Raw genomic sequence first — 26333 nt, 5'->3', positions numbered from 1 at the left:
TTGTTACGACAGCTCTGATGGGACACCGAGAGAGGAATAGTTGTGGATTCGCGGATAGGGATGATGAGGGGGGGAAAAAAGTCCTCGGAGAAGCAGCAATGCTCTGATATGGATGAGGTGGAGCTGAGGTCATCGCTACTTCGCCCGGGCCGATTCATTGTCGTTTTGCATGCAGCTTGTATGCTTTGTAAATTTTGTGGGCGCGCAACATACTTGTAGGTCCCCGAGATAGGTATATATCTATATGTATACTCGTCTACCAAAGGGACGCTCCGGGAGAATGAAAAGTGGCGAAAAACAGCAAGCTGGAATGCATACCACATACATACCTATCTTCTCGCAGGTTAGCTATATGATAGCAGAGGGCGGGGGGCTAACAAGCAAGGTGTTTAGCAAAAAAAAATAATCGCCCCAGCGGCGCAAGAGATGGTCCGGGATAGCGGTTGCACGGTTGCACGGGTATAAAAAAAGGGAGCTGAGCTGAGCGTTCGCCGCTCGCTGCGCTGGCCCACATCAACCAACCACGAGTCCGAGCCTTCGTTCCTAGAATATGTCAAAACGTCAAATACGAGTAGCCGCCGACCAGAGCAGGAATACAAATACATTGAATAGAAAATGAACGACAGCCGCGTGCAGAAAGGGACGAGTCCAAGGGCGGCCACGCCAACTTCGTTTCGTTTTCGTACCTCGAGACGGAATTTGGGGGGGGGGGGGGTGTATTAACCGACCGCAGCAACAGTAGCAAATCACCGGGGGTCCTTAACTTGGGAGCTTCTCCCGACCTGCCTGGGCCAAGAAATACCCAGTAAAACAAGGCAAGAATCCACTCCCAAACGGGAGCAACACAAGTAATCGACGCGTCTTTGTACGTTGACGGGAGTACCATTTTGCATTCTAGAAGTTCTCGGACCCAGATATGTTGTTGGCCCAAGCCGCGTAACTCGGGAAAGGCCGGGGCGTGAAGCTCCTAGAGGTCCCTTAGTTTGACAATCCTTTGAGGCACTTTGGTTGGTCTGGGCCCAGAACCATGGATTTGGTGAGTAGTTGAAAAGGGATCGAGACTTCTTGTTGAAAGGATCAATTGGTGGAGTGAGAGGCAAGTACACGGTCCGCGATAAAAAGAGGTGTGAACTTGAACTGTAATAACGAAGCGATAATTAGGCCAACGTCTCAGCAGCGTTTGGGTATGGAAATGAGGGAAAGGGGGGTCACTAACTCGTAATTCGGCAATTCGGAGCGGTTGAAAATTTAAGGAAGACAAGTGGCGACACCAGCGGTCTTTCTCGCTGTGCCATCCCAGCAGGGACAACACCCTAAAACTGATAGCATCACATTTGTCTGTTTCGAAACGTGATCGAGCGGCTGTAGTCATCAGAATTAACGTCTTGATATGTTCGGCGGAGAAGGTCGGGAAGGACAGCTCGTGTTCATGACGGACTCGCTGTCGGGTACGCCATGCTACTGGGGACTTGTTGAGCAGCGCGAGTCGAGTCGGAGAACGCGGAGTTCGTCCATTGAATTTGGAAAACTGACGAGCCTGAGTAAACGGGGATGAGTTCGATCAGAGTTGAAGAAGAACGAGAGAGGGAAAAAGAATGAAGCACTCTTCGACGGCCTGAGATTTTGTCCTCAAGAAAGGGTACCTGTCAAGACTGAGAATGAAGGATTAGTCGTGAGTAGAAAAGCAGACAAATACAAGAGTTTACTTACCTCAAATCCCACCAAGTGCCTGATCGTGAACAAGGAAATGAAAAGGATAGAGAACCGAACATCGACTGTGACATCAAACATCGAAGATCGAACAATCCAGCCGAAGAAAACAGACTTTTTACTCTGTGTTTTCCAGTCTCAGGTCTCAGTCTGGGTTGAGCGAGACACCAAACTCAATAATTCTCGGAAAGGGTTTGCCTGGGTCTCTTTGTGAGGGATTTTCAATGCATATCCTCCTCGGACTCGGAGCACACATCAAGCCAAAATGAGTTTCTGCTAAGTACGACAGGTCCTGACTCGCGAGTCGCTCAATTCACCAGGTAACCCGAGGTTGATGGAAAGAAATGCCCTTGATTTTGAAACGTGCTACCTGTCGAAAAGTTCATTCAGCACGAGACCAGACGGTGATTACCATATTTTTTTTCGCGGGAGAAGGCTTGATGGGAGTTTTTTCTGTTTGTCGAAAGGGAAGGATGTCTTTGCGCTGGTTGCCGAGCGGTACTTCGAGCACTGTGGACGAAAGGGCATTTACACTCACTTTACAGGTAGGTCGGGTTGGGGGCCCCACAGATGCCGTGCTTCCTTGTATCCATGGGGTACACGAGGATGCAGCATGGAAGACGGTGACGATCGCGAAGCCTTTCTCCCACCGTGTAGGGATGTGGTTTGCGGAAGACATTACAAGGAGGAATATATTGTTACTGACATTATCATATGTTGGTCTCAGAAGTCTGCCGACTTTGACGAAGGACTGAACCTGTGTGCTCACCAAGATTGAAGCAATATCGTAGATCGTAGATGGCCGTATATCGTACACATGAATCCATGGAGGACGAGTAGAGGTTATTGACTCGCGGTCCGAGGTGAGGGACCACCGAAATGCGGGAAAGGGAGAGAGCGAAAAGAAGAGTTTTTCTGATGGGCTGTGTGAAGGCAGTCGGTGGTGGGCAGCCTCGGATACCAGCCAATACAACTTGTAGTCTCGGTGTAGCATCACTGACTATGGCAACACTACCTGGCACTGTCAGAATCTTCAGAAATACGTGATGGATACTTGAGCTTGACTTCGATGAGTGCTGATTCGATATATGCCATAACCCGGCTAGTCGTGTGCCTTCAAGTGCCCAAGAGTACGCCGGTTCGAATTGTTACAATCATCCATCACAGAAGCTCTGGGAGTCGTGTGCCATGTCTGACACTATCCTCTTTGAATTGCGAAGGAAAACGAAACTGCCGTTGGGTTGGTCAAGCTTGAAGGAAATCGCGTCAGGTTTGGTCACACGTTATTCATTCAACTTCGACGCGCCTCAAATCGCCTTCAATTTCGAGGCTCCACGACCCCAAATCTCATGTGCAAGTGCCGACCAAGAACCGACTCCCGTTTTGTCAATGGTCTTGAGAGTGCAGGGAATCAAGAGATTAGTGGGGATGAGACGTTGCCACCTCCTGGCGACCTGAGTACTGGTCCAGGAGCTTCCTCGAGCAGGCTGCTCCGAGTGGTCTTCCAAGTTTTGTTACTCGGCTCCACGGTCGCAGTCCATACATGATTCATCATTTCTCCCGCAAGAACACCTATCATCTATCATTAATCATTTTCTAGATATCGATTCATTTTTTTTCAACTACAGCTTCTCCTGCGCCACCGGCTTCAAACCCTCAAAAGTAATTTCAAACAACAGCTTCGTTCAATCAGTTGTGGTGATTGATTATGTGCTGTTGACGTTTTCCCCGGAATGATGCATGAATCATGAGCCGCTGCGCAAAAAAAAAAACCGTATACGACATCACAGCTCAGATTCGTGGCGGATGAGGATACCGGTTGCAGGTCAACTATACCCTCCGCCCTTTTTTTCACAAAGGTGAACACCAAGGAAATTAGTTGACTGGTCTTCACCTTGCTGTCCGTTAATGTCGGTAATTTTAATTTACTGAACATTCGACGGAGGCACGTTTCGGGGACCTCGGGAATTACATATGCAATTCTCACTTCCTGCTACCGCAGGCTTGAGACAATGACTTGAGTGATAGTTAGACCAGGACTGTTTTTTGGAAACCATAAGGTAAGTAAGTCACTTAGGTCAGAGACGTGCACTTGAAAATCGGCGGGTGCCGATGCAGAGATAATGAACCTGACATCGTAGCGAGGAATACTTGAAGCGATCGTCGCTTGCCAGGGGCGATAGATAACTTTGACGATGATAGGATATGTCCCAGCTCTGAGCTGCAGACTTGTGTAGGGAACAACTGCTCTGACCCTCGGTATCGTTGAGAAAACGGAAGGAACTGGAGATCCACGTCGAGCGGTTTTAATACCACGCAATAGGTACTGAGAGAACAGAATACCAGTAGAAGTAAGGAGTCTCCCAGGAAAAAGATTCCCAGGGCGCGTGGGCGTGATCGGATACAAGAATACCAGGTGGGGACATCGAACAGATCGAAGACGGAGTCGGGCGTAAGTCGAGGCGTCAAAAGGACTGATGGAAGATGGTAGCATTTTCCAAGTTTCGCGGGAGAAGTAGTGACTTGATTGTCCCAAGTCGGATCCAGAAGACTCACACGGCATCACATTATTCGCTTTATCCGTTGTCGGGACTTCATAGTACACGGACTACGTAGTATGAGCCGTGGTCCAGCTCAACTGTGCATTTGCTGCTGTTGAGGGGCTATTTCTGGCATGTTCCACAAAGTGGTTCTGAGTCTGAGTCTCTTGAAGCGAGTCAGCAGCTGTCTGCATGACGGACGCCATGCGGACATATTCTATATTGATAAAAATCAGATTAATAGTAGGGACAGTCATCTTCCCGGCCCTTCGACATCAAGTCATACGTTTTTCGTTTGCGAGTTGAAGAAGAATAGTCATTGCAGAAGAGTAATGCAAAACGCTGGAGTCGAAAACTCACCGAAATGATGCAAACATCCGACCACAAGCTTGAGTTGGAACAAGGATGCGAGGGTTGAAAGCAGCCCTGATTCTTCAACCACTGGAGAACCCTGCAAATTCAGACCGATCGGACCTTTACTACTGAAGCTTTCCTCAGTGGGGAACGTGTTTTCGATCTGACCATAAACATCAGTCGCATCGAATTACCGGAAACTTTGAGTTGCCTGAGGGAATGAACGCACGAATGTCTACATATTATCATTTCGCTTCATGATAGTTTTATCGGCTCTTGACTCTACGGGACAACAATACAAAGACTTGAAAGCGCTTCCAGCGAGTCGTTCCAGATGACGATTACGTAACTGGAATGTGACTTGGGGTGTCAGAAATGTGACAAATCCAAAGTGACAGGAAATCTTACTCAAACGTGGACTTTTCCACCCGATTTTTACTCGGAAAGGACATTCCTCGACCACCCAAACACTACGGCACCGGCTTGATATGAGCTTTCAGTCATTCAGATTGGGTGAAATTGCACAACAACCCCTGCCACCTCATCTTTTACAACTTCAACAAGGACAACCGTCAAGTTCTTCAATACTACGACCGATAAACTTCGAGCCCGTTTCTAAAAGAGCCCCTTATGGTTCGGGAGATTCTGACGATGGCTATACACTAGTCTTCCCGAACCTCGATGCATTCCATGATTGGCGTAGAAAAGAGGAGGAGGCCCACATAGTCGAGTTTGTGAAGGTATGATTTGCACTTCCCGCCAAATGATTTTTCCTTCTTTTTCGCTTTCTTTTTGTCGAAATCTGATGAAGATCCATGTCTTGTTAGGGTGACACACATGGAAGTAAAGCAGTACCCCCTCGGTTCAAAGAACACACGAAGCTAGTATGTGCCAGGCATTCGAGGAGCGGGAGGAAGAAGTATGTGAAAAAACACCCAGAACGCGTTCGGAAGGTTCCTAGTAGAAAGGTGGGTAGCACTAACTAGTTCGTTTAGGCCCAATGCTTATTTTGTAGATTGAGGGACAAGGCTGCTCAGCCTCTATCAGTTTCAAAACATATCTTGATACGGAGGAAGTACGAGCTTGTTGTGAGTGTTCCCTACGAGCTAACATCTATCCAGGTCAATGACATTCGTTAGATATATCCCAACACTCGCATGAAACTGGTTTAGCAAATTTACCATTTACGAGGCGAGGTCGGAAAGCTGCAGCTGAACAGAACAAAAGTCGGACTATTCGCAGGAGAGCCACAAGCGAAGATGGTCCCACTGCGAGTCCTCAGCCTTCCACCGCCACCTCATTCCCTGCAATGGTGAACCCGTTAGCTGCACCACCTCCTCAGGCTGCACCTTATCCTCAAGTGCCACCACCTCCGCCATCATTCTATCATCATTCGTACCCATATCAACCTCCTCCTCCACACTCAGAAGTGACTCTTCTTGGTCAGGACCGTTGGCAGAACATGGAAACATTATTTAACTCTGTTCGCCAACACGCTCGAACGTTTGTGTATCCCGTTGCGAGTGTCGCTGCATTGGAAAGTGTCCTTATCAGACTATTTCTTGAGAGCCCCCAGGCTGCTCCTGGTATTTCTGCCCCCCCGCCCCCACCTCCAATGCAGCCGGCACGGGACTACAGAAATGATGAAGAGGAAGAGTCGGGATCTGAGTAACCTGTGAGGAGATCTGTTACGAAAGTTATATTCATACATACGACCTGATAAGTACCTCTGTACTTCTGTACATTTTATCGATCTCGTAATGGTGTTCTTTTGTGAGATGACGTAATGCGATTCCCCTTGCAACGTTCCTACTGCCATTAGATTGGCATGTCTGCTCTCAATTTCGCCCGACAAGTTTTTAACCCTGAAAAGCCCCACGTCCGTATTCAACACATCGATCCTATCGTAATGATTGATTGACACATCACAGTCATCTATAACCGATTGGGTTGATATCCTCACTGTGAGCTCCATCGAAGAGGAGGCGTATGATGGGTGTGTTTATCTATTTCTTCAATGAATATTTGTGAATACTGAACGTTGTTTTTTGCGTTAGGATACCAGAACTCGTCGAATCTATCAATCTTCAAGGAACTACTGGGTTAGTACTCCCGCCTCCCCTTCTCATGCCGCCCACCTACCTCTACCCCAAAAAGTCCAGCAGAAGCTTCAAGAGCACTACGAAAGAAACTCAAACATGGGAATCCACACCAACAGTATCGGTCTCTTGTGGTGTGTTCTCGTGGCTCTTCCGGTTTTGAACATGGACTGATCGCAAATCGTTCGTACAGCTATTGAAAGCCCTCGTTGAGAATTGCGATGACAGGTTCCATCGTGGGTGTAATTTTCCCTTGACTCTTCCAATTTCTAACTTTTCTATTCAAATGGCTACAACCCCCCCGTTGACCTTGGTAGACACCTTCGCCGACAACCAACTCATCGATGCTTTTCGAGCCATTGCCGCAGATCGCAACGCTGACAAAAGAGTACAGAAAAAGCTGAAGCTTGTGTTGCTGTCGTGGCAGGAACAGTTTAAATCTGAGCCTTCGATGCGGCATGTGGCCGATCTATATTTGATCATCAAGGATAGTCGAAGGGAGTTGGAGAATGCTCTTTATGTTCCTCCCAGCAAAGCAGAAACGGGAGATCCGAAAAAGAAGAAGGAGGAGGCAAGGGAGAAGGAGCGGGAGAGGCTGCGGAGTGAAGAGGATGAGCGAAAGCGAAAGAAGGCGAAGACGAGGAGGCAGCCTTTCAATTTTGAGCAGGTAAGCTCGGGCGCTCGATTCCGGTGGGTTTCAGGCGACGCAATGACTTGGTCTGTTATAGGAGAAACCGAAGGTGCTTGCAAGCATCGCAGAGGCATCGCAGGCGTCAAGTAACCTTGTTAACGCGATCATAGTACGCATTTTCTACAGATGTTGAGCCATATGATCCGTTTCACATATATCTAACTTACAGCTTGTCAATCCGGAGAAAGAAAGTTTATTAACAAATGAACGAGTTCAGGACTGTCTGGAAATTGCTAAACAGGCGAGGAAGGCTATCGTTCGCTACGTCCAGGTCTGTTGCAACCAATATTCATCGTACTATCATGAAGCTAATACACCCTCAGCTCGTCGAGAACGAAGAAGTGATCGGTGTCCTTATCGAAACCAACGACCGCATTATAACTGCGTTGGAAATGTACGATCAAGCTCAAGCTGCACTTCAGGACAAGGCGGACACCAAAGATATTACCTCGGGGTTAGCAGGCACGCGTTTGGGAGGATCGACAGGAGAGCTCACTAGGTTGCAAGATCGACAACGGGCGGAGGTAGAGAAGGCCAAGCAGACTCATACCCCACCGTTCGAGGCGCATCCGGATTTGCAGGATTTAGATTTCGGTGCTTCATCTAGCAAGCTTCCGCCACCCCTTCGACCAATGAATATGGGAGACCGTGATGACGAGCAAGGTGTTCCGGGTGGTGGATCCTTGTCAGACTTTAGCGACTACGAGTCGTCAGATGAGGATATGCATAACAATCGTGCATGGTCCAGGTACGAGAACAAACAGGAGTATATAACAGTGTCCGACGATTCAGATGATGCTAAAATTGGGATACGGAGACGTGTCGAAGAGGAAAACCCATTCGCAGACCCGTTTGCCGATCAAGTAGTAGTAGGGCCTTCAAAGCATTTGTGAGTAGGGAGTATCTGGGTTGGTGCAAATATTAAACAAAGCAGACGCTAAGTCAGATTAACGTAGAGGTGTACTACCGCATACCTGTAGGAATGATATGGATTATGTATTATGAATCCCATTCGACGAGACTACGAGAGCTGAGGACTGGGTTCAACCAGAACGGTCGAAGCACAGCAGGAAGTCGAAGTCTGACAGGATCTCCCTTGTCATCAAATTGCATGCCGCTTTCTAATAATGCGACAATAAGTCGCGGAATTGCAGCTGCGGTGCCGTTGAGAGTATGGGCGAAGAGGGTTGGGGACGAGGATGATGAATTCACCGGCGGTTGATAACGGATGAGTAAACGTCTGGATTGGTAATCGGTACAGTTAGAAAGCGATGTTACTTCGCCCCAGCTGCCACGTCCAGGCATCCAGGCATCCATATCATATTTACGGTATGCACTGGCGCCAAGCTCTTCAGTGGGCATGTCCATGATTCTGTGACAAAGAACGATTCAGGATTGGTTGAGTGAGTGAAGAGTAATCACTCACCTGTAAGGTATATTTAGTCCATCCAAGATAGCCTGTTGAACACCTCTCATATCCTCCATCATACGTTCGCTGGAATCTCTATCGGTAACTGCGAATAGCTCGACCTTTGTGAACTGGTGTACACGATATATCCCACGTGTATCTGCTCCCCTTGCACCTGCCTCGGCACGGAAGGCACGCCCAACACCCACAACTCGAATTGGAAGATCCTGCATGGGATATAAACGATTGGCAAACATGCCTGCTAGTGGGATTTCGGAAGTTCCGGAAAGGATAAGTTCGGGGGACGAAGGTGATTGAGACTGCAGATGAAAGGCTTGAGATGACCGATCTCTGGGCTGGAAGCCGCATCTTTTGGCGATATCGGAGCGAACGACGTCAGGAGTGGTTACTGGAGTGAAACCGTGATTGATGGCTACTGAGAGAGCATAGTTGGTCAAAGCGAACTCGAGGAGGGCAGCTTCGTTGGTGAGATAATACCAGGAGGAACCTGTGATAGTGGCACCGCTCTCGAGGTCAATGAGGCCCAATTTGGTGGATAGTTTAACGTGGTCACGGTTGGGGTCTGCAGGGATTGGAGAGGGACCACGAACGGCCAGAGTTACGGCGGAGGATTCAGGGCCGAGGGGAGATTCGGGATGGGTGTCGTTTGGTATGGCTAGAGCTAGACTTAATAATTCTTCTTGCATTTGAGACGCTGTGGATTCCAGCTGGGATATCTCCTCCTTTAACCGTCTAGCGGTCCGCTTTGGTGCGTCCGCCTCTTCTGGTGCACTTTTCTTGATATTTTCACCCACAATGGATCGTTCATTACGTTTGACATTGAGCGTGGTCGAGAGAGATTTGAATTCGGTATAGAGACGGACGACGGATTGGATGGCGTCAGGGGGAAGAGGTGCTTTGCGGTTGAGGGCGTTGAGAGATTTGGAAGTGGGATTTTCGCAAAGAGCACGGTAATTCAGGCGTGGTTGAGGAAGAGACGTCGAACCAAGCGTGCTGGCAGACCTTGTCGACGACAAAGACGTCGTCGGAGACAGTGAATGTAGCTTCAGATACTGGCATCGCCCAAGCAGTCGCATAACAAACTGAGTCGCGTGTCGTCACGCGTGTGACAACGCGTCTTACTTACCCCTCATGTCCTCCTCACGTCCGAACGAAACATCTTATGAGCTTCCCTGGGTCGAAAAGTATCGACCCCACGTTCTCGACGATGTAGTTGGTAATTCAGAAACCATTGACCGTCTAAAAGTCATTGCAAGAGACGGAAACTGTCCCCACATCATAATTTCGGTATTCCTTGGACGGTTGCTCATCCTTTGAAGTCAACTCATCACCAACGCGGTAGGGCATGCCCGGTATAGGCAAAACTACTAGTATACACTGTCTTGCACATCAACTGTTGGGAGATGCGTATAAAGAAGGGGTTTTAGAGTTGAACGCTTCAGATGAACGGTGTGTGATTGAACAACATATGTCGCTTTCGAGCTTATACTTGACAGAGGAATTGACGTTGTTCGCAACAAAATAAAATCATTTGCGCAGAAGAAAGTCACTTTACCTCCTGGTCGACATAAGATTGTCATCCTCGATGAAGCAGACAGGTGTTTCCACTCACTCTCATTCCTCATCCGAATATATCTCATACTTGCTCCCTAGTATGACAGCAGGTGCTCAGCAAGCATTGCGACGTACCATGGAGATTTTTTCCAACACTACCCGCTTTTGCTTAGCATGTAACATGAGCAACAAAATTATCGAGCCTATACAAAGTCGCTGTGCCATTCTAAGATACGCAAAACTGAGGGATGCAGAGATCTTAAAGCGGTTGTTGGAGATCTGCGAGCTGGAGAAAGTGAGCGTTATAGGTTGGCGAACAAATCACTTTCTCTTGCTCAACGCGCTTCAAAAGGTTTCTTACAATGACGACGGATTAACAGCGCTCATCTTTACATCGGAAGGTGATATGCGTCAAGCCATTAACAATCTACAGTCCACGCACTCTGGTTTCGGTTTCGTATCTGGCGACAACGTCTTCAAAGTATGCGATCAGCCACATCCAATCATCGTACAAGAGCTCGTCAGGTATTGTATGAAAGGCGATGTCGATAAGGGCATGAATAAGCTCAACGAGCTTTGGGAACAGGGATATAGTGCCGTGGATATAGTGGTGACGATATTCAGAGTAGTCAAGGCTTTTGATGAGTGAGCATGATGGGTTTTTATGGCATATCCATTTTCATTTCTCCTAGGCTTCCGGAGTATACAAAGCTGGAGTTCATAAAGGTGGGAACCAACAACTAGTGATGTAGATCATTGACTCAGCTGTGTTTCTATAGGAGGTTGGGTTCACCCACATGCGCATTTTGGAAGGCGTTAGCACGCTGCTTCAACTTGCTGGTCTTGTTGCTCGTTTGTGTAAAATGGTTGGTGACCCTTCTCATAGTCTATGCGCAAGCGCGACTTACGACTCTCATAGAGCCTCAAACCCGAGCTTTTCAAAGTTTGAGAGCTATGTATTATCGTGCACGTCTGTTCTCCATTCTTTCACAAGTCAATCGTAACACGTAACCTGCTGCGACTTATTACCCTCGATCTGGCGCGCTGTGGGACGCATCTGGCTCGATGACATGTTCATTGCCAGCGCGTTCCTAAGGAAATTTTGCTTGCCATTTTTTAGCTTTGGAACGGAAGTTTTGCCCATCTGAGAATTCAGATCAGACCAAGATGGTCGGTGATGACTTGTTGGAAGCAAAAACACTTTGGCAAAAACAGCCCAATGAGTTCCAAGTTCCATCAGATCTAGAAAATCGGGCTGTCGTTCAGCGACGGTAGAGCACCGTTCCTTGGTTATATGTAGAACCCATGTGAATGACAAAAAAAATTAACAGATGCAAGGATATGACAAGTAAGATACACATGTAGATGAAAACAACTCCTCCCCGCTATGCTTCCGATTTCTTCTTTTTCTTCTTTGGTTGTTCTTCGCCGTTGGCAGCAGCAGCAGCCTTGGCGGCCTTTTTTGCAGCCTTCCGTGCTTTCCGTTCCTCTTCCGTCTCCTAGGTGAAGCATTGTCAAAAACAAGACGGCCCAATACTAAACCAACCCATGACAAACCTTTGATTTCTCTTCCCCTTCGGGCTCTCCATTGGCTTCACTTTCCCTCCTCTTCCTCTTCCTCTCCTTCTCCTTACTATCTTCTCCATCAACATCCATCGCGTCCTGAGATGCCTCCTTTTCAGCCTTCTTCTTCTTCGCCTTCTTTTCTTCCTTTGCCCTCTTCTTCTCATCCTTGACCTCTTTTACAACCTTCACGGCAGTTTCCATCGGCGTCTCCCTTTGCGTTGTAACAAAGTCAGCCTGAGTGTTATACGTCTTCGTCTCTCCCTTCATCTCAAACTTCTGCTGTTGCTTCTTATCCACGTTAGCGAATCTTCTAACACCTGCCGCATCTTCAGAATATTCAAGTGCGCGTAGTCGCGATTCAAGTTTAGCCCGGTGTGCGAGACCTATTGATGGCGCGTCTGCCTCTGATTTTACGTCGGCGTCGGCGAGAGCGTCAACACGTATTGAGAGAGCGGCTTTGGTGGCAACCATTCTTGCCATCTAGACACGGGAGCTTAGTGATACGGGTTGCCGGAGATACGGATGCTACTGTGCTTACTTTTCCTTTTAGTTTGGGAGGTGCTTGTCCAATGAGAGAAGCCTATAGGTTTATTCCCCCTTTCATGAGACGCCTCTAGGGAGAACCAAAGGTCGCATCCACTCACATGGTAGATCAGCCCATATTTTGGTGTGTCGTGTTTGGTTTTTAACGCTCTAAATAACGCTTTCTCCGCTCCCAGAATCTGAACTGTACTTGCTGGTTGTTTGGCCAGGTTCATCAAGCTACCCGCATGACTGATAAGCCGTGCACCAACAAGTTCACCAACCAGTGCGGTGAGATTGGGGGCAATAGCGATCATACGGTTCCGAAGGTACTCTGAAAGTTGTGTTCGGTACGCTGATATTGAGATGACTTGATTGCAGAGAGAATTTATGTGGGCCATATCAGAATCGGAAATCTCTGTACCCATGGATATTTCAGCGGCTGCTTTGAGGACGGCTTCGAGGTCTTCGGGGAGGACAGAGGCGAGGTCGGTAGAGGATGCGTTTGTGCGGAAGCCTAATCGGTATGTGAGGGAAGAGAGAAGAAACTGAGAGGAGGGGTATAACCCACCCATTGCTTTGATGACTTTCGCATATGCAATGTTGTCGACGATTATTTTGGCCATTTCGGGGAAGTGCCAGCCGTACCATTCCTAGCAGGCAAGAATTGGTAAATGATGTGAAAGATGAAAAGGTACAGACCTTGACTCTCATGGCGTAGATATTGATTTCCTTGTCCAGATCATCCAGCAGGGCTATTGCTTGCACGACCATTGTATCAACTTTGTCCGGTGAGAATTTGATTTTGAATCTGAGCGAAGAAAAAAGGTCAATGTTAGAAGAGGATTCCACAAATGGGAATCGACCAAGTTACCTTGATAACGAGTGGCCGAGACCCAAGCTCATGGTAGCCAAATCTTTTGGATCAAGTCCATCCAATAGAGCAGCCAATTGACACCGGATACCTCTCCATAATTCTTCGTAATCGCGGTCAGCTTTGACCGTGATGCTAAGCTTCTTGGATATCGATTTCCCTATAATGCGTGAGTAAGAATCGTTCTCGAGGGAAACAAATAGAGCAAGCGTACCCAAGTGTTTATCCACGACCAGTAAAGACTCTTTCCCCTTGCCCTTTCCAACGACTTCATCCGAAAGGAACTGTTTCAAACCAGGTCCTAGTTTCCCCTCTTGAAGAGCTGTCATGTCTTCGACTGCGGTAGCGGTAGATGTGAACCGATGAAGAGCTTTTAACTTCAACCTGCATTGGGATTGGTTATTCTTTGTAGCTCTTCAAGGATGATAGATAGATTACAGTTTATTTGCTAATTCTGGAGTACCAAACTGATTCCGCAACTGTGATTCTTCCATATTTGCGGCTGAATCCGACATTTTAAATAGACAATAGCCCATAGCGGTCTCGTAAAGGACGAGCATTTTGGCAGACGCGTTTTTTTTGTTTTTGTGTGTCGAGGAAGGGAGAGGGAGTGACTTCTGTGACGGAGAAGCTCACGGAGTAAGGGAGCTGAAGGGGGAAAGAAGAGGAAAAGTCGAAGTAGGCCGAGCTGGTATACGTTTGAACGAGGATCGTGGACTGAAAAAAAATCGCTTTGAATCCCACGGTAAAACACCGTGAGAACCTTCTACCATTTTGGACGCAACTTCAAAGCTTCATCTCTGGCTTTGATCACGGTGGTGGTTGTTCTTGTTCCTAACGATGGCCTCAGATCTCTCTTCGTTGCTCACAGCCTCCAAAGGCCTCACTTCACACTTATCCAAGCCAGATCTCCCTTCCGTTAATCTCTCTCTGGACCAGATTGAAGCGCAGTCGCGAAGACTTGTGTCGAGGCATCCCGCAACCTCTAACGATACTGACAAGGCGTATGTTATCTTATCTCCACCTTGCTTTTGAAGGATTTTGGTCTGAAATTCTGGCGCAGTCATTATCTGCTTGCCCAAGCACGAGTGGATGCATCCGCTCTTTCAAATTCCATTGCTCAACTCAATGCCGCGTCTACATTCATGCCCTTGCAGCCCATCCAAGACACCGACGTTGCTGGGTATCTACGTCATGCGCACGAACAAAATCTTATTTCTACTATTGAAGAGGGAAGAAAAGAAACCCAAGACGCGTTCTATCAGATGCTCGAGGACCGCATGAGCAGGGATTGGGAGGCAAAGAAAAAACGCGTGTTTGAGGAGTTGGGTGCAAGGGTAAAGCCTGACAATCGGGCTGTCGCAGAGCTGAAGAAAAGCTTACATGGCAAGAGCTCATTGCTGGTGCGCTCATCTGCCATGATGTGCATGATCTTTCGTTCAAAGTCGCTTCATTTGAGCAGGCCGCTCCTCAATCGACCCTCAGTCTTCAAATGCAAAGCAAAATGATGGCCTATGATCGTGTTGTCACCGAACTGAATGCTGCTCGACTACGTGGAACGACTTACCCCATCATCCACAATCTCTTGGACGTGTCGCTCTCTCTATCCTCTGACGTGGGTCTTCCCGATCTTCTATGACCATTTTACCTGTGTTGACCTACCGTTGATTGTGTATAGCCTCACACAAATCAAATGGCACAAACTTTCCACATTCTCTCAAAAATTACACAAGAGCCACCAAGTTTACCTCCACCAACGCACGCTTCCTCCTCCATCTCACTCATCAATACACCTTCGTTCTCTTCCCGAAAGTTTTCCAAGGCATACCTCTTGTCGCCCCAAAACTCGCGCGAAGCTGTTGCCCTTCGAAAGCAAATTACCACTGGGGCGCGTGAAGCTCTCGAAGAACAGTATTTTACGGTTATTGATCGGACGGTTCATACACATAGCGCGCAGGCACAGTTGGGCGGGGATCCCACAGTAGGTAACAAGATACGAGCTTTCTTGGCCGTTCGGTATTACCGAGGAGGCGAATGGGATGAAAGGATAGAATTGATTAGAGGGCAACCGGTATGGGCGAGACTTTTCTTTCTGGTCAGGACAGGACATGCGGCTGAAGCTGTTGAAGAGTTGTATGAGCGAGAAGGTGGGATATGGAGGGAAGCTCTGGAGAAGAAAGAAAGTGGTTTCGTGGAATGTTTTAGGATGTGGGTAGAGAGTCCTGAGAGAAGGTATAGTTCATTTATTATCGGCGTTTGCTGTCGTGACTAAAGTCTTCGTGCTATTCAGGTTACCACGAAATCATAGAGACCATCTCCAGTCGATATATAATGCTCATATGCTCCACTCCAATACCGTTGATCCGTTCAAACTTGCCCTGTACAAACTTGTTGGAAAGCTGGAACCACAGAGGCGTAGCGTTCCGTACGTGACGACGACAACGGAAGACTGGCTATGGTTCCAGCTTGCGATGGTCGACGAAGAGGAAGAAGGAGCAGGGCTGAAAAATTTGGCGCAAGTTCTTCTTGGTTATGGAGAACGGCACTTTGACGGTCAGCCTGGACAAGGAGAGAGGAGAGGAGTCTGGGCTGCGGTATTGCTAATGTGCGGAGAGTTTGAGAGGGTAAGCTCATTCTATATTGTGGGAAAATGACCCTTTAATATTCCTTTAGGCAGTCGCAGCGCTTTGGGAGCACCAAGAAACAGAGGTGGAAGCAGTACACTTGGCTATAGCATTAGCTTATCAAGGATTATTGCGTGTCCCGTCGCGAGCAGAGACGTCGGATCTTTCACCGTGTATGTCGCATGCATTTTATCTCGGTCTTTCACTGATTACTTTGGAATTGACAGTAACCATTTCACCCATCAATCCACCGGCACTCAATCTCTCGAATCTCATCTGGCGGTACATTCGCCAATTCGTCAAGATGGACGCAAAAGAAGCACTGCAATACGTCTACTGTGCGTGCCTTTCGTCGGATCAAGGTGACGTCGGAAAAGAACAAGTCGAAAATGCATGGGAACTTGTACGACGAATTATTGTCCTCGGTAATGGTGGACCCGCATGGGAGGAATTGGTCGGTGGATTCCGTCCGGATGGGACACGATTCACTGGTACAATCGAGCAATATTCACCTCTACTCAATCTCCCCGATTCTTCTGCTTACTCTACCCACATCCTGGTTGCGTCTGCGCAAGCTGCTGAAGCCAACGATCGTATCTCCGAGGCTATCAAGTTGTATAATCTCGCTGGAGATTACCACACGGTTATCTCTTGTCTCGCGCAGGCACTTGGGAATACAATCGCTCAAGCGAGCCCTGATGAGAGGGCGAGAGAGATTGAGAGGACTGCTGTTGAAATTTTAAGGAGTTATGAGAGAACGAATCGTGGATTGGCGGGTGGTAGGAATAAAGAAAGAGAGGCTGTTGGAAGATTGTTGAGAGTTCGGGAAGCCATGGAGCGGAAGGCGGAGGGACGACTCGAAGTTGCACTCGAAGTTGGTCGATTTCTTACTCGTGTGCTGGATAACGTACTGATTGGTTTTCTTTTCCAGATCCTCGAATCCATGGATCTCGTGCCCCTTGAGGGTGATGTTGCGAGAATCACGCGTCGTGCTGAAGAATTTAAGGATTTACATGATACTCTGCAGAGAAACCTACCGACGTATCTAACGCTGATTATGGATGTTCTCGCTGGCGTTCATCAGAAAGTAAAGAATTCGATGATTGCTGACGCTACGAGACAAGTTGTACGTCACATTCCTGTTTTTGGTGGAATCACTACTTGGTACTCATTCGGCTTCCAGACATTGGCGAACCTGAGAAAAAAATCGAGGTCCCTCATGATCTTTGCTGGTATTCTCAAATACCGCATGTCTCCCGATGTGTACTCCTATCTGGCTAGGCTGGATGTTGAGATAGCGCTGTAGTTGTATTTTGTCTGCATACTTGCATAATTTAGTCGTTGCTCAATAGAATCTCTTGTAACCAAGTTGAAGCGCTCGGCGACCATCACCGCTTTGAATAGGCCCACAATCCGGTCATTGCGTCACCCCTTTAAACTTTCCAGACCGTCCACACCCGTCGGGACCCTCATCGACTCTCACCTACGCTCTCAATCAGACTTGACACGATCAGGCGATCCACTTGAATCTAAAACTGAATCCAATCCTAAGTCTTAAGCTTAAACGATTGTACTTTGCGACCGATACGCGTTGTCTGTACTCGTTTCCAGCTGCGAAAGGGCTTGGAAATGAGTGGTATAGGGCTTCTGATGTTGGTTTGCCTTGCCCGGATGTAACGTCTTTCTTGGATATCATATCACTGAGAAGGCGGCGGAACGGAGTATGGTAGGAGAGATGAGGATTTCCGCTCGACAGGTTTTTCGGCAATTGGAGAGGAAACTGGAGGAGTGGAAGTGGAAGTGGAAGTGGAAGTAATATTCGGTGCAAGCTCTCGCTACAGGAATTATACCCTCATTTCTTCAAATTATGGAGACATGCCTCGAGGCCTTGTTTGAAGCTTGAAGAGTCCAGTAGGTCCGATTCGACCAGAGTTTGCGGCATCCTACAAAGACTTCTGGGCCTAATAATTAGTGTTGCCAGGTGAATTGCCAGAATCGAGCTGAACATCTTCTTTGCAACGACTCGCCACGAATTCAACTTGATGTTGGGATATATAAACAGAAGGTTAAATGCGAAGTAAAATAGGTTGCAACGTACGAATCATAGAAAGCAGTAACGTTGTCCTTGTTTCCACCTGCCCTCAAGATTCGCGGTCGAGCCGTGCAGCCATCCGGTCCGGCTCATGCCTTGAAGCCGAGCGGAGCCGCACTGAGACTCTTTCACCTCTGAACATCACCATGTCGGACTCAACTTCTTCCGGTCGTTGGATACCCCTTGAATGTAACCCAGAGGTACGCTGTTTATTGACCGCATCTACTCCCGATGAATCGATCGACGCAGGTACTTAATTCTGTACGCGACACGTCTCATTGCCAATTAGGTCCTGAGTCCATTTCTCACCCACGAACATTTATACCTTTCTACCTCGCGGCATTTCCTGTCTTCTAACGTTCTAGTGGGCCAATAACGCTGGCCTCGAACCCAAGGCATTCCAATTCAACGATGTCTACGGGTTCGATGAGGAGGTGGGTGCCTACTCGCTACGCCTTTCATCGAAGGCTGACAAACGAATGTAACAGCTCCTAGCAATGGTACCCAAACCTGTGAAAGCTGTACTGTTGCTTTTTCCCATTTCAGAACCATTGGAGATGAAACGAAAGGAGGAGGATGAGAAGATCCACGAGAGTACCGTTGGAGGACATCGGAAAGATATTGTATGGATCAAACAGACTGTGAGTTATCTTTACCTAAAAAGTAAACTTTACACTTTTCTGTACGACGATGGTATGTTCTTCAAGTACCTACTCCTTGCTTTGGTCTGTGTCACGCACGGTTGCGGTGATCAGAGCATTGTTGATACTTAGGAATGGATGGTCCGGAATAGTCCGTTCAAGCGACGCACCTGTTTTCTTGTTTTCTCAAGGACTTTGATGTGACTCCTTTTCTCTGTATCTTATTCGCAGATCCCAAACGCTTGCGGCACGATCGGTCTTCTGCATGCTCTGATCAATGTCAGTAAGGGTTCGACTTTATCCTCCCTTTCAAATAGTATCACATACGAGTAACTGTAGGGATTACAATGTCCTGCATATTTGGCTCGCACCGTGATAGTCGTCATTTTTTGTTTTGTTTTATCTCAAACACTGCCAGAGCCCTGATATAAATTTTTACAGAGCAAAGTTTCCCTAAAACCTGGAAGCCCTCTTGATCAATTCGTACAAGTCTGCAGAGGTGCGTCCTTCCTATTTCTCATGTTTTCATTAATTAAACTTTTTACCTACTGAATCAATCGATTCATCCCCTTTCTAGACAAATCACCCGCCGATCGTGCTCAACTCCTTGAAACCACGCCCCTTTTTGCTAACATCCATGCTGTAGCTGCGGGAACTGGACAGAGTGCGGTTCCCACAAATCTGGATACAGATTTACATTTTACGTGTTTCGTCGCCAGTTCTGGTGAAGCTGGAACGAGAATATGGGAGCTAGATGGTAGGAGGAAAGGTCCCGTAGATCGTGGCCTTGTAAATGCGGAATTTCTCAAGGTTCGAGCGCGTAACTTCTGGTTATTCGTTGTGATGAACTCATTGCGTGCCGCGTTGTTAAGGATGTAGCGAACATGATCAAGGAAACGTATGTCGCACAGAGCTCCAGTATTCAATTCGGCATGGTAGCTTTGGGGCCGCCAGCAGAGTGGTAGAGTGGGCGAACTGAAGAATAGTATGATTCGTGTATCCGAACCAGAATAGACATCAATAATATGTACGCGACTGAAGTTGTGCCGATGGGTGGCTGTGTAGTTGACAGGACTACTGCCTGAATCGAAACAGAGACGCACAAACCCGCTCAGCAATTCATCTGCATCAGTACCTCTCCCACAATACTTGTTCCCGCTCGATCCAAACGTTCCCTCATCATGCTATCCTCACCGGCATCCGTCTCAAAGTTGTTTTCGCTTTCGAGGTCCGCAGCCCGCACAATAACATCTCCAACGACCAAGTACTTTGCCCCGATTTCTGCTTGCCATCTCTCAACGACTCGAGCATGTTCAGAATTTCACTTTGATACCCATCAGTTCGTACAACGACTGCAACGAGAAGGGTTGAATAGACAACAAGCAGAGGGCATTATGAGTGCTATGGCGGAGGTGATTGATGAAAGTATCCGAAATATGACGAGTAATATGGTCACGAAAGTGAGTAGTACTGCTTCCCTTTATGCAATAGAGATGAATTCGCCAGTCGCCTCAGTACTTCTTAGCTCGGGCTTACCAGTGGTCTATCTATTCGTAATTTTACTCCCGTTATTGCCTATTCAAATATGAAAGAATTTTGTTCTGATTCTGATTCTTCTTACCAAAGGCCGAGCAAGAGAAGCACCACTACACTCAACAAGTCGATTTTTCACAGCTCAAGTCAGAGCTGATTTTAACGGAGAAGAATGACCTGGGTTGGTTATATTGCACGTCGTTTGGATACGGGGGTCTGAATAACGAACTCCTTGCCTTCTAGCTCTCATCAAAGCAGAAAATGATCGCCTATTGAACGACATCGAGAAACTTAAACAAAGACTTAGGGAAGAGATTACCCGGACGCAAGCTGGAGTAAGACTGGATTTGAATTTGGAGAAGGCGAGTTACGATCCTTTTGGTGTTGAAGCGTTTAATAACAGAATTAGGATGTATGGTACTACCCAGGGACGTACACGAGAAGAACAGGGGAAACAAGAACTGAAAGTTAAAGAAGTGGAGTATAAAATTGAGCAAGAAATTGCGAGTTTGAGGACCCATATGCAAGCTAGCAAAGTGAGTTTGCATCTGTTTTCGCCCAACTGATTGTGTACGACTGATGTATTCATTCCGAACAACAGGCGACTACATTGCAGTATTTGGTCGGGTTGGGTGAGTATTCTTTTACGGCCCCCTATTCCTCGCGTGTGTCGAGGAAACGGAGGTTACAGGGATTCGATGTGGGCTTTTCTCACTCATCATTCCATCACAGTAACGGGTTGTTCGGCGCTGCTCATGGCATACTTACGGTTCAGGGTTTGAGGTAATTCGCAGCAGGTCGTGGTTTCAATACGGACCATTCCATTCCAATCCTGGCACTGCATAGAATCTGTCTAAACCATGGATTAGGACTGGTCGCGTCAGGACGCGCTGAAGGCACATGCGTGATATTCATTCGAGGAGCGAGTGACTTGACTCTATTAAATTTTACTCAGTCTCTATTGATTTATTCTGTTGATAATGTCCGATATTGTATAACATATTCCTCCTATTGTATATTGTCCTTAGGTGAAGTCAACATGCAGTCGAAGTCGAAAGAGGCGGCTTAAATACAGGACTGCAGCTTAAACACGGAGAAGTTATGGCTCGTGAAAGCTCCCCGAAGCATTACAAAAAATATACAATTGCAATAATGAAAGGTAGTAAGTAGTCTGTAGTCGGATAGTCCGGCAAATATCTTGCTACTGCCGCGACTTGGCCTTGCGAGCCTCAAATTCCGCTCGAGTCATACGTGTTCCAAGAAGAAGATCCCAATGAATGAAGAAGGGCTGGGAGAAATTGGATTTAATACCAATGATCTGAGGAGATGATTGGAAGGTTTGCATTAGCATCGATTTCGAGAAGTATAGAGAGAACGTACCTGGTGATGAATATCATGGTAATCAGCGTTGTTGGTGCTCATGAGTTGAAAAGGGTCGTAAGGTAAACGATATCCGCAGTGATCGTCGACGGTTTTGAAAGTGGAGATGGTGAAGAGGGCGATAGCCTGTCGGGTAGTCATACCCATCAGGCTTTCCGCCAGAACTGCACCGACAGAATCTAGAATGAACCCCTCGACGGGGTGGTTGTAGAGTGCACCAAAAGCGTAAGGAACGTAAAGGCGATGATGATGCGAGTGGAGATGTTTGTACAGCCATTTGTTCATGTGCATGCCGCGATGAAGGAAATATTGCCAGGTGTCAATAACAAACCTAGAGAAAATGAGTGTAATGCTTAAATCATAGCTCTCAAAGTCGACTCACATTCCACCTAAAAATTGAAGGAGAGGAATGGCCCACCAATACACAAAATAGGCGGAATGGTGCAATAGGATTGGTTTGAGCTGCGCTCCTGGCCATCCTAACATACACGGCGACAACGACCTCGCCCAACCTTGCAACCTGGCCATATGATGAACATTATTTTCGGAGTCTTCCATCCAGAAGATGCCTAATATTGTCTGAAGTATATGCTGGACAATAACGGCGTACACGACCTCGGAACGGGTCGCCCGATTCTTGACTTGAACTTCTGCAGATTCATGTATTCGGAGTTGTTCGAGCCATTTCCAATTGCTGGTGTCCAGTATGTGGAAAAACAGGGATGAAACCCAGTAGGCAATGACAGGGGCAAGTAGGGCGAGGTTTGGGTCCGAAACACCATCGACCAGGGAAGGTTTCGGAGAGTAGTAGTAAGGAGTGTCACTAGCAGTAAAGCAAACTGAGTGACCGTCATAAACAGCACAAGAGGTTGAGTTAAGGGTCATCATGGAGGCGAGGAACAACTAGTCGCACGACAGAAATTTCTCAATTAGTTTCACGTGATGGTGGGGAGCCTTCCTCCTGAGCCGTACAGTTTCCGAACACAAATGATGATGATATACACATGTACGCTACTTTACCTAATTTCATACAAGTGGAGAGGACAGAGAAGGTAGAGATTCTCTTACAAACGACTGCAAGACCGTCTTCATAACCTAGGGTTCATTTAAATTATTGAGAAGCGTCGTGAGGCAACGTTTCGTGACCATATCGCCCTGTGTACGTTACGAGGTAAGCACCTTAAATGACAGAGTGGGTGAATACTTTTACTTTGAGCAGTGCGCTGAACGTTTGGTCGCGAAGGGGTTCGGGAAGGCATGCACGAAGTGCCTCGCGAGCTCTGGATCATGAATTAGCCAAAAGTTGAAGTGAGTTACAACTTGGGGGGAATATAGTACCTGAGATTGTCACTGAGCCTGAGGTAACAACGTACTACATGCTTTAAAAGGCGAACCGCTTGGGTTTCGACCAATTGATTCACCATATTGCTTAGAACCGTTCCGACAGCGTAGAACCGTTCATACGTGTGGCATATGTACGTTAGACCCGTTTCGTCCAGGAGGATTTTTTGGACGATGAAAATGGCCACGGTCTTGCTTAGTTCCGAGCCTGTCTCCATGATTCGGAGACATAAGGGAATAATTTCTGTAGAGAGAAGAAAGTGTATGACCGTGTTATTGTCGTTTTGCTGTAATGGCAGGACGGGCAGAAATAAGATATGTAAAGACAAAGTGTCAGAACTAAACGAACCTTAACGAGTGCACCGATGACGCCTAGAGATGTTAAGCGAAGATACTCAAACGGCCGCGTTTTGGAGGTCGTGTTTAAAAAAGGGTATAGGAAGAGGGGAATATGGGCTGGTAATGTGGTCAATAACGGCCGAAGGCAAGATGAAGACAAGCACCAACCATTCAGAAACAACTGACGCGTTTCTGTATGGGATGCCACGCATTGGAGTAGTGCAAGAGCGTTGCAGACACGATTCGAGGCATGCGCAGTGAGATTTGGAGGTGAAAGCATTGGGTAGACGGAAACAATTTCTTGGAGCAAAGCCGGCATGATTCCTGATTCCATTACAGTACACGAAAAACAAAGTGGAGATCAGATCAAAGAAGGACTGAACCAATGACCACGACTTCACCGAACGAATGCCAAAGGATGAGCGCCAGGTCTTCACACTGCTCTCTTTTTTTACTTAATTCCAGTAAAGCACCCTCCCTAGTTTCCGGGCTCATAAGGTCGATGACCAGAGAATATAATTTACCGTCGTCTTGCACGCTACCCAGATTGTTGTGAACAAGGTTGCTCGTATTAATGAACTGGCTCATGGGCTGGTGAGGAACGGGGTGGGCAAGGGGAGCGGAGGTGAGAGGAGGAGTGTCTGAGTAGTTATTCGTACGAGGATAAGAGCTGAACTGATTATGGTATGCCATAGCCTTTGTGAGGCCACCCAGATGGGTGTTGGCGAAGTGCTGGAAGGAAACTGACCCGGGTACCAGATCTACGCCCACTAGGACGTCACGCGTAACGCGCTAACACCCCTTGTGTGCTCTAGATCTCTGCTTTTATTTGCTGTTCAATAATTATAACCTTCAACAGAGACTCTAGTCTTTCAACTAAACCATGGCGACCTATTTCTTCTCGTCTCCAATCGACGTCGACATCAAACTGGAAGGTGAGGAGGCCAGGAAACAAGTGGAGACGAAGAGCGAGAAGGAGAAATCTATCTCCTGTCCAGTCTATTACGATGGCGATTCTGTCGGTGGAACGGTATGTGTTCCGCAGTCATCCTATATCACTTTCATTCTGAACGACCTCTCCTTGTCAGGTCGCTATCAGGGTACGGGATGGAAAGAAAATAACACACGACGGGATAAAGGTTGAATTTGTGGGGTGCATAGGTGTGTTGCCTCCATAACCCTTGTATGACTTGCCATTCTCACTTGCAAGACCCCCAAATGAATTCGGACACAGAGCTATTCTATGACCGTGGTCACCACCATGAGTTTCTGTCTCTGTCCCAGGAGATGGCAGCACCGGGAGAGATGCGGCAAGCGCAGACATTTGAGTTTAACTTCAAGAACGTGGAGAAACAGTTTGAAAGTTACCAAGGGATCAACGTGAAGTTACGGTGCGTTGTCTCATACCCTTCGGCCACGTTTGGCAGATATAACAAGGCTTCTGCAGGTACTTTGTCCGAGTGACGATATCACGGAGGATGGCAGATGTCGTCAAAGAGAGAGACATATGGGTGCATTCGTTCCGTATGCCACCTGACAGCAACAACTCGATCAAGATGGAAGTAGGGATCGAGGATTGTCTACATATCGAGTTTGAATACAACAAATCGAAGTACGGAATCCACGTTCTATTTCTTGCTATCTCTAACGGTGAAACGTACAGGTATCACCTTAAGGATGTTATCGTCGGGAAGATATATTTCTTACTCGTCCGGATAAAAATCAAGCACATGGAACTTTCCATAATTCGACGAGAAACCACCGGTGCACCACCCAACCAGTATAACGAGAGTGAGACCATAACGAAGTTCGAGATTATGGATGGTGCCCCTATAAGGGGTATGTGTCTTCCAACTTCCAAGCATGTTGGTGTCGATTGATGTGTGCACAGGGGAGACGATCCCGATTCGACTATTCCTTGGCGGCTTTGACCTAACACCCACATTCAGAGACGTAAATAAGAAGTTTAGTACAAGATATTATTTGAACTTGGTACTCATTGACGAGGAGAATCGGAGATATTTCAAGCAGCAGGTAGGTCGTCGAGCCATAGTTGTCTTGGACATGTACTGATGAACCCTTCTTCCCTTTCGACAGGAAATTACAGTATTTAGGATACCAGAGGTGAGAGCAAAGTCTGAAAACTTGTCTTAACTTGCAGTTAATCTTGATCTTGCAGAATTAATGGCACTACCGTCACCGTGTATTGGCTACGATGATATTCTGCATCTTTCGTCCATGAATGTCCTCTATTTAGCCGAAGTTGCAGCGATCCTTAAGTAGAGTGCCAGGCCGAGGCAGCGGCGCGAGAAAGAATATACTACGACTATGGGGTCTGGATTATTGACGGCGACTAATGAATGGAACGCGATGGGGACTCTATCATAGGGAAGTCCAGGGATCACTCAAGTACTCAACACCCATGTTGGATTCTGAAGGTCCCATCGTTATCACTACCAATGTACCCAATATTAAAATTTAAGCATGTTCGGCGGCGCCACGCTCGTTGCACTTGTGAATCTAAGTAGCAACGACATAATGAAAGAACTGGCCTGCCAAAGCTTTCGGATTTCCGACTTTCCTGCCTTGTCTTGTGGTAGAGCCTTGACACCGATATCAATTCATAGGCATTGACTTGGCATTGACTCCAAGTTTATTTTCATTGGATTGCAGGCTTGAGCCAGTATAGCGCCATCAATGGATTATATCCCAGGTTACGTCGTCATTTACAGCGGGTCCTTTAGATGATTCCTTGGAGTCCCTTGCTCTCATTCTAGATATACCACATATGTAACTTAAAACCGACGGGAAAACATTCTACCAATGGTGTTGTGGAGAAACGTGCATAAAATTTTGGTACAGTGTTTTGATTTTGTTGAGGATCGGCCGATAGTTGTGGCTGTGGTCGCTCCGGCATTGCCGTCCATCCCGAGGTAGACTTATTTTATATTCCGTATTCCCTTATTTAGTACCAGATATATAAGGTAGCGGCAGCCCATATCCCGTAAACGTCACCTGACTGTGACGAAATTGTGACAGGGTCG

The 26333-nt window shown here is 47.2% G+C and overlaps 11 protein-coding genes across 11 annotated transcripts; 7 read left to right on the top strand and 4 right to left on the bottom strand.

The window, feature by feature from the left end:
- Positions 1-2092: 2092 nt before the first annotated feature.
- On the bottom strand, positions 2093-2529 carry E1B28_007507 (uncharacterized protein; the record flags this gene model as incomplete). The annotated part of the gene is made up of 2 exons (XM_043152253.1): positions 2093-2411; positions 2480-2529. The coding sequence occupies 2 exons, from the start codon at positions 2527-2529 to the stop codon at positions 2093-2095; spliced, it is 369 nt and encodes a 122-aa protein (XP_043010339.1).
- A 2563-nt stretch (positions 2530-5092) lies between these two features.
- Positions 5093-6276, top strand: E1B28_007506 (uncharacterized protein; the record flags this gene model as incomplete). The annotated part of the gene is made up of 4 exons (XM_043152252.1): positions 5093-5344; positions 5432-5572; positions 5620-5692; positions 5744-6276. The coding sequence occupies 4 exons, from the start codon at positions 5093-5095 to the stop codon at positions 6274-6276; spliced, it is 999 nt and encodes a 332-aa protein (XP_043010338.1).
- Positions 6277-6432: 156 nt separating this feature from the next.
- E1B28_007505 (uncharacterized protein) lies at positions 6433-8287 on the top strand (the record flags this gene model as incomplete). Its single annotated transcript, XM_043152251.1, has 9 exons — positions 6433-6483; positions 6536-6600; positions 6662-6706; positions 6762-6837; positions 6897-6939; positions 7021-7370; positions 7432-7503; positions 7564-7665; positions 7718-8287. 9 exons carry the CDS (start codon positions 6433-6435, stop codon positions 8285-8287), a joined length of 1374 nt encoding a protein of 457 aa, XP_043010337.1.
- Positions 8288-8393: 106 nt separating this feature from the next.
- On the bottom strand, positions 8394-9899 carry E1B28_007504 (uncharacterized protein; the record flags this gene model as incomplete). Its single annotated transcript, XM_043152250.1, has 2 exons — positions 8394-8766; positions 8821-9899. 2 exons carry the CDS (start codon positions 9897-9899, stop codon positions 8394-8396), a joined length of 1452 nt encoding a protein of 483 aa, XP_043010336.1.
- Positions 9900-9954: 55 nt separating this feature from the next.
- On the top strand, positions 9955-11326 carry RFC4 (replication factor C subunit 4; the record flags this gene model as incomplete). Its single annotated transcript, XM_043152249.1, has 8 exons — positions 9955-10110; positions 10166-10272; positions 10320-10421; positions 10477-10672; positions 10730-11022; positions 11070-11103; positions 11157-11243; positions 11297-11326. The coding sequence occupies 8 exons, from the start codon at positions 9955-9957 to the stop codon at positions 11324-11326; spliced, it is 1005 nt and encodes a 334-aa protein (XP_043010335.1).
- Positions 11327-11632: 306 nt separating this feature from the next.
- On the bottom strand, positions 11633-14059 carry NOP58 (Nucleolar protein 58). The gene is made up of 8 exons (XM_043152248.1): positions 13778-14059; positions 13554-13723; positions 13340-13499; positions 13168-13276; positions 12588-13118; positions 12482-12523; positions 11935-12423; positions 11633-11876 (listed from the first exon to the last, which is right to left on the bottom strand). Exons 1-8 carry the CDS (start codon positions 13897-13899, stop codon positions 11763-11765), a joined length of 1737 nt encoding a protein of 578 aa, XP_043010334.1. The 5' UTR covers positions 13900-14059; the 3' UTR covers positions 11633-11762.
- A 65-nt stretch (positions 14060-14124) lies between these two features.
- On the top strand, positions 14125-17331 carry E1B28_007501 (uncharacterized protein). The gene is made up of 9 exons (XM_043152247.1): positions 14125-14343; positions 14403-14742; positions 14802-14954; positions 15018-15571; positions 15630-15963; positions 16013-16136; positions 16191-16837; positions 16895-17089; positions 17147-17331. Exons 1-9 carry the CDS (start codon positions 14180-14182, stop codon positions 17267-17269), a joined length of 2634 nt encoding a protein of 877 aa, XP_043010333.1. The 5' UTR covers positions 14125-14179; the 3' UTR covers positions 17270-17331.
- Positions 17332-18179: 848 nt separating this feature from the next.
- On the top strand, positions 18180-19745 carry E1B28_007500 (uncharacterized protein). The gene is made up of 7 exons (XM_043152246.1): positions 18180-18255; positions 18305-18316; positions 18421-18489; positions 18544-18696; positions 19138-19195; positions 19274-19506; positions 19569-19745. The coding sequence occupies exons 1-7, from the start codon at positions 18202-18204 to the stop codon at positions 19659-19661; spliced, it is 672 nt and encodes a 223-aa protein (XP_043010332.1). The 5' UTR covers positions 18180-18201; the 3' UTR covers positions 19662-19745.
- Positions 19746-19877: 132 nt separating this feature from the next.
- E1B28_007499 (uncharacterized protein) lies at positions 19878-21011 on the top strand (the record flags this gene model as incomplete). The annotated part of the gene is made up of 6 exons (XM_043152245.1): positions 19878-20156; positions 20323-20410; positions 20473-20591; positions 20658-20765; positions 20831-20861; positions 20962-21011. The coding sequence occupies 6 exons, from the start codon at positions 19878-19880 to the stop codon at positions 21009-21011; spliced, it is 675 nt and encodes a 224-aa protein (XP_043010331.1).
- Positions 21012-21430: 419 nt separating this feature from the next.
- E1B28_007498 (uncharacterized protein) lies at positions 21431-22497 on the bottom strand (the record flags this gene model as incomplete). Its single annotated transcript, XM_043152244.1, has 3 exons — positions 21431-21547; positions 21610-21940; positions 21992-22497. 3 exons carry the CDS (start codon positions 22495-22497, stop codon positions 21431-21433), a joined length of 954 nt encoding a protein of 317 aa, XP_043010330.1.
- Positions 22498-24095: 1598 nt separating this feature from the next.
- Positions 24096-25777, top strand: VPS26BL (Vacuolar protein sorting-associated protein 26B-like protein). The gene is made up of 8 exons (XM_043152243.1): positions 24096-24319; positions 24378-24450; positions 24500-24680; positions 24737-24901; positions 24953-25128; positions 25181-25323; positions 25387-25413; positions 25469-25777. Exons 1-8 carry the CDS (start codon positions 24173-24175, stop codon positions 25472-25474), a joined length of 918 nt encoding a protein of 305 aa, XP_043010329.1. The 5' UTR covers positions 24096-24172; the 3' UTR covers positions 25475-25777.
- The last annotated feature ends 556 nt before the right edge of the window (positions 25778-26333 follow it).

Source organism: Marasmius oreades, chromosome 4 (genome assembly GCF_018924745.1).
Source record: "Marasmius oreades isolate 03SP1 chromosome 4, whole genome shotgun sequence".
Taxonomy (NCBI): domain Eukaryota; kingdom Fungi; phylum Basidiomycota; class Agaricomycetes; order Agaricales; family Marasmiaceae; genus Marasmius; species Marasmius oreades.
The sequence above is the reverse complement of the archived record's forward strand: the minus strand, read 5'-3'. Positions and strand labels throughout refer to the sequence as shown.